Source organism: Panthera onca, chromosome F1, assembly GCF_046562875.1.
Source record: "Panthera onca isolate mPanOnc1 chromosome F1, mPanOnc1 haplotype 2, whole genome shotgun sequence".
In the NCBI taxonomy this organism is placed as follows: domain Eukaryota; kingdom Metazoa; phylum Chordata; class Mammalia; order Carnivora; family Felidae; genus Panthera; species Panthera onca.
Window position 1 is genome coordinate 67,322,968 of NC_138355.1, and position 6,036 is coordinate 67,329,003.

At 58.1% G+C, this 6,036-nt stretch overlaps 1 protein-coding gene across 1 annotated transcript; it reads left to right on the forward strand.

The window, feature by feature from the left end:
* The first annotated feature begins 1,325 nt into the window (after window positions 1-1,325).
* SLAMF9 (SLAM family member 9) lies at window positions 1,326-3,796 on the forward strand. Its single transcript, XM_081791839.1, is given in 5 exon segments — window positions 1,326-1,434; window positions 1,875-2,216; window positions 2,810-3,045; window positions 3,048-3,180; window positions 3,547-3,796. Coding segments are annotated over 5 exon segments (969 nt in total). The 5' UTR covers window positions 1,326-1,388; the 3' UTR covers window positions 3,759-3,796.
* Window positions 3,797-6,036: the final 2,240 nt, after the last annotated feature.

Sequence of the window (6,036 nt, forward strand, 5' to 3'; positions counted from 1 at the left end):
GAAAGCTTTTCCTGACCTCCTGACTTCAAATTTGCTAGATCCCCTTGTCCTAGCCTCCCCAGATGAGTCCTTGGTGAAACTCATCAAGCTCTCAGTTAGTTGTCCGAGGTCAGACCCTTGCCCCTGATCTCTTTGAAGTCACGATCTAAAACTCTTGGTCACTGCTAATCCCTCAGGACTCAGGCCAGTGCCTCGGCCACAGAAGCTGCTTAGTAAATAGCTGACGGAGTGCTGAATCTGCCAACCTAAAGGCTTGAAAAGCTGGCCCTTGACCAGAACTGATGTATCTGCCCCCATTGTGTCCTCGGTCTTGGGGACATCGCTCTTGCTTCCTGATCACAGCACAGACCTGTAGAGTTGAGTGTTTAAAAAAACCTTAAGGGTTATCCCATCTGATGCCAGACAGGTTGTGCGACGTCCAACAATCCAAGACTTTCCAGTGTTAGCTTGACTACCAGGGATGGAGACTACCTCGCAAGGCCACCACTGCCTCCTGGACAGCTCTGACCGTCAGATTTCCTACAGCTTTGGTCCGCATCATATTCACACCATTTACTCTTTCCATAATGTGGCCAACCTAAATAGGCTCTCTGGCCCAAAGTGCTTTTGTTAAGGGGGTCGAAAGTTTTCTTCCTCCGAATAGTCTCTCAAGTGGGGACCTAGCAAGAGCAAACTAGAAATACTCCAGGGGCACCTGGGTGGCTCAGTCGCGTGAGCCTCTGACTCTCGGATTCGGTTCAGGTCAGGTCACGATCTGGTGGTTCACGAGTTCAAGCCCTGCCCCGGGCTCCTTCTCTCTCTCTCCCTACTCCCCTTTCTCAAAATAAATAAATAAACTTAAAAAAAAAAAAAAAAACAGAAGAGAGAAGTACTTCATTTATTCATCCATTCCAGAAATATCACTTGGTTGCCACCTGTGTCTAGCGTGGGACTTACAGAGATGCCCCAAAAGTTGGAGTCCATCTGGGGAGGAAAGATGCTTATAAGGTCAGATGACCACAGCGACACAGGAACTTCCAAACGAGAGCTGACGCAGAGTATGCTGAGAGCTCAGGACAGGTGGTGGTAGTGTGTGGGGGGGGGGTTGGGAATACAGGGGGTGAGGAGTCTAGGAAGGCTTCCTGGAGGAAGCGGGGTCCGAGTGGCGTTCGATGGACAGGAAACATGAGTCAGGGAGTGAACCAGATCAGCAGTTGGGCTCAGAGAGAAGTTCCCAAGACCGACAGGGAAGGGCTTGGTGAGGATAAGGGAAGTCGGAGGCTGCTGGGGGGTGGGATGTATTTCCCCCCCTAGGGACTGTCAATCAGTCACTCTGTCTCTAGCAGCCTGTCTTCTTCATAGTCTTGGGGGCCGAGCAGGCCAACCTCCTCGGGCGCAGGGCCGCTGACATGGGGGCCCTTCAGATGCTGTTCCTGCTCCTGCTGCTTCGGGCAGGTGAGAGACTGCAGTCCCGGGACAAGAGAGTCTCCTCCCTCCCCTCTGCTCTGCTGTTCTGCTGGGGCTTGGGCTGGCTGGGCACCTTCTCTGGGGCCGGATGCTTCTGCCTTTCTGGACTAAAGAGGAGTAGGGTGTGGCTTTGGTGCAGGACCGAGAGATGAGGAAGCCTGGGCTCTAGAAAGGGGACCAGCCCGCAGCAGCCACGAAGGTAAAACCCGGAGGGGGACGACCCAGACGGAAGCCAGCCCCTGGCAGGTGCTCAAGTCAGGCACAGCGGAAAGCTAGAGCCAGACAGGCGGCTGGGGGCGAGGCTGAGTGCGGGGCCCGGAAGCCGCACGGTCCGGGGGCCGTGTGCACGCGCCACAGCCCCGCTGCCAGGCTCCGCGGCCCTGAGACACCGGCGGGGCCTTTGCCTCCTTCTCCTCCTTTCCCTGCAGCCGACGGGGATTCTGGAGATGGCGTGGAGGCCGAGGAAGTAGTCGCTGCGCTTCAGGAGTCCGTCAGCCTTCCCCTGGAGGTACCATTCAATGACAAGGTCGAGGACGTCATCTGGTCCTCTCGCATAAGGCTTGCCACGGTGGTTCCGGGGAGAGAGGGACAGCCGGCTACCATCACGGTGACCAACGCTCGATACGCGGGCAGAGTGAGCTTCCCGGACCCCAGCTACTCCCTGCTCACCAGCAATCTGAGCTGGGGGGACTCAGGGCCTTACAAGGCTCGGGTCAACCTGAGGACGTCCCAGATCTCCGCCAGGCAGCGTTACAGTCTCCGTGTCTACCGTGAGTCGAGGCTGGGAATTCTAAAGCTGCTTTTTGGGGCTCTCCTGGGCTTTGCACGCAGAGGAGTAGTGATCTCAGGACTCAGGGCTGTGGTTTGAGGGGCTGGGACCGGAAGGCAGAGTGTCTCCAGTGTGCCCAACCCAGGATCTGAGCTGCAGCCACCGATGCAGTGAGGCCCTGGGCCCTAAGGCTGTTCCCCTGGACCTTCCCAACATGGTGAGAGGGGCAGGTGCCCCAGACCTTGCGGGGGGGGGGGGGGGTCTCTCCCTCCCACCGAGATTCCGCCTCCTGGCGTTGGATGCCGCCTCTAGTCCCGAGCTTTTTATCCTTCTGTATGATGTGAGGGCTACTAACCAACGTCTCCTCTCTACCTGGACCAAGTCTCTTAGTGCCTGTGACATTGACTGATGTTCTACCTCGAATCTTGCAGAGACGCTGACTAAACTATAAATGCCACCCCCCCAAGCCCCTCCGCACGCAGAAGGTGTGACAATATTTTCTGGGATCAAGAAGGCAGAATAGGGTTTAGAGGGAGGTGGGGTGCAAAGGGGAGAGAGAGAAGGCGAGACATTGGGTGGTGGGGGCGGGGGGAGTAGGAAATGCCAAAGGCAGGTCTGTCTACCTTAGCAGCTGCCCGGGGGACCCTGGAAGCAGATGTTATGGTGGATGGGTTCTGTTAGTCTCTGTTTACATGAAGGGACTCTCAGGGGACACACCCTTCACCCCACTATTGAGGAGCTGTAATGTGTCCTTGATGTGTTCCGTAGAGAAGGCGGGCCTGGATGTGACCCACAGCTGGCTGTCCTGGGAACATGGCCCTGAGACACTGAGACAGTCCGTGAGGGTTCTGCCCTCAGCGTGTCCCGGAGACCTGGGGACAATGCCCTCTCCTATACCTGCAGGGCCACCAACCCCGTCAGCAGCGTCCGTTCCCGTCTGGTCCTTGCCGGGCCCTTCTGTGCAGGTACCGGGACCCCAGAGACAGGCGGCCACCTCCCTCCCTCAGCCCCTCCCAAGAGAGTGCCTGGGATCCAGAACCTCCCTCCTTCCCAGGGGGACTTGACCGGCTGCACTGGGGGGGGGCAGTGCTCCCCAGTTTCCAAAGGTTCTCTACTCTCTGGCTCAGCTTAAGATCACCCCCCGCCCCCGGATCTTAGTTCCTGAGCTTCCGTGACTAGAACACATATGTCCAGAGACACTTAAAAAGGAACAGCAACTGACTGCTGACTCGAGCCCCCCGTGTGGGATCTGGGCCGGGGGTCTGCCTCTTAACGGGGACCTCCCCCTCCCTCTGGCAAGCCCCGCTCTCCTTGCCTCCTTCTGCCCCCAGACCCTGGCTATGCCTTGGATACGTCCACTTACTTCTGCCTCTGAGCCAAAGGGCTGCTGTTCTCCTTCCTCGTGGTCACTCTGGCCGTGGGGCTCTGGCTCATCTGAGCCCAGAAAAGATGTAGAATGCCAGGGATAAGGACCCCCAGGAGAAACGAGGCTGAAGCCTCGCCCCGGCCTGGCCTGATCGCCCCTTGGGGACCCCTGTGCTGAGCACTCTTTCTTCTCAACCCCTCCCCCCACCCCGGAGTCCTTCCCCCCACCCCCCCACTGTGCTTTTCCTCCCAGGGTGCCACCGGGTGGGTGTCCGAAAGGGCCATACTCCCCGAGGGAAGATTATCCGGCAATAAAGTCAAATCAGGTGACCGCCACTCTGGAGGAGCCGGCCTTTGGTCCTGGGCTGGATGATTCCGGGCCAAACCTGCTTCCCTGAACTTCCGTCTGTTCCAGCTGTCTTATCTGGGGCTGAGGCGAGCCCGATGACCCTCAGTCACCTCCCTATCTGCCTGACGCTAGCTGCTCAGGGCCTCTGACGCCTGACCCAGGGGGACAACAACTCGGCTGGACCAGTAGCTGAAGTCTGGACCTCTGACCGCTGTCTGCGGTTGGTCTTATTGTCCTGTCCTCCCCTAAAGATCTCCATGTCTCAGACCTTCTCTCTGGACCTTTGTCCCGAAGCCATCCACGTTCCCCACCCCCCCCCGGGCCTGCTGAACCACTGTGTTGGTCACCCTCCCACGTCGGATCTTGTGGGTGTCACTCAATGCAGCCACCATGCGGGGCAGGTGGGGAAGCTTTAGGGAGGGGAACAGGAAGCCGCCCAGGTGACAGGTGATGAGGGTCGAGGGTCGAGGGTCGAGGGTCGTGAGTGAGTTGGAGGAGGTGGTGTAGGATAGGGTGACAGCACTGGGGAAGACGGCAGGAGCTCGGGGCTCTGCTCTGCCACTCGCTTGGGACATTTTGTTCAGCATCCAGACTCGGTCCGTTTCTACAAGGAAACTCTGCATAGGGGCAGGCATAGGGGCAGCCGATGGGGCTCTTACCAGAGACGTGGCTGTGGAGGTGGGGGCAGGACTATGCCCCTGGGGACCATGGGAAGAGGAGTCTGAGGGACTAGGGACCAACATTCCTGACCTTCCTCCAGATCTCACCTTCCCCTCTCAGCGAGAAGGATGCTGATCTCCAAAGGGACTTCCAAGAGAAGGAATGTCGGGCTGTGAAGGGGAGTGGGATGCACAGGGGTTGTGGGGACAAAGGACACAGCCTGGGAAACAGGACAGGGGGCCAGGCACGCTTTTCTCTTCCTTCCTTCCTCCCTCCCTCCCTTCCTTCATTCCTTTCTCCCTCCCTCCCTCTCTCCTCCCCCTCTCTCTCTCCTTCCTTCCTTTCCTTCCTTCCTTCCTTCCTTCCTTCCTTCCTTCCTTCCTTCCTTCTTTTCTTCCCTCCCTTCCTTCCCTCCTTCCTTCCTTGTTTTATTTTGAGATATAGAGGGGGAGAGAGGGAATCCCAAGCAGGTCCCACACTCTCAGCATGGTGCCCAACATGTGGCTCGAACTCACAAACCACGAGATGGTGACCTGAACCAAAGCTGGATGCTTAACCAACTGAGCCACCCGGATGCCCCATCCTGGTGACGTTTCTATGCAGGAGACACAGCCCCTTGGGGCCTGGGAAGGACGTATTGAGGTTGGGGACCAGTCCCCACAGAGCTCCTCAGGCAGGCAACTGATCTGCTCTAGTCCCTGAGGGCCCAAGCCCTGGCGCCCCTGGAAGAAGTTCCCCGGCCTGAGGTCTCCCAAGCAGTCCCACCTTCAAACAGGCCTGAGGTTCAGGGCCAAAACCGCAGCCCCAATTCCTCGGACTCCTGTAATACAGCTTCTGGAGACTGACTGGGAAGATAGATACAGGGCAACGGATTTCCCTGTGTTTCAGGGTCAGGCCCACGGAAAGTGAATGAAGGAACAGACGGTCCCTGTGCAGCTGGCCCGAGGCTCTCCCCCGGGACTCGGCCAAGTACTTCTCACGCCATCTCCAAACAGAGAAGGGCTGAGGCCCCAAACCATCCCAGGCCCCTGGAATTGGAAGGCAGAAGGTGGACTCGAAGCTCAGGGAGGCCCAGGCCTCTCGCTCTGCAGGAAGCCGGGACAATACCCACCTGGTAGCACTTTGCAGCATTTGCCTGTCCTTTGAAATAGGTGAAAGCAAATAGGGAGGGAGAAGGGTGCTAGTCGAGGCCCTACCAAGAGTCCGGCGCTGGGCTGGCACTGGAGAGGCAGGAAGGACACCGTGTGCCCTCAAGGAAGTCTTCCTGGAGTGTGTGAAGGTGTCATTACAGTGAGGTGTGACCAGGGCCCCCGTGAAGGTGAGGGCGAGGGTGAGGTGGGAGGGGCAGGACCGTGCCTTGGAGGGAAGAGGTGAATAGAATTCGGACCCCGGATTAGTAGGGAGCCCAGGGAAGGGAGAGAAAGGACATCCTAGCCGGACAGAGGAT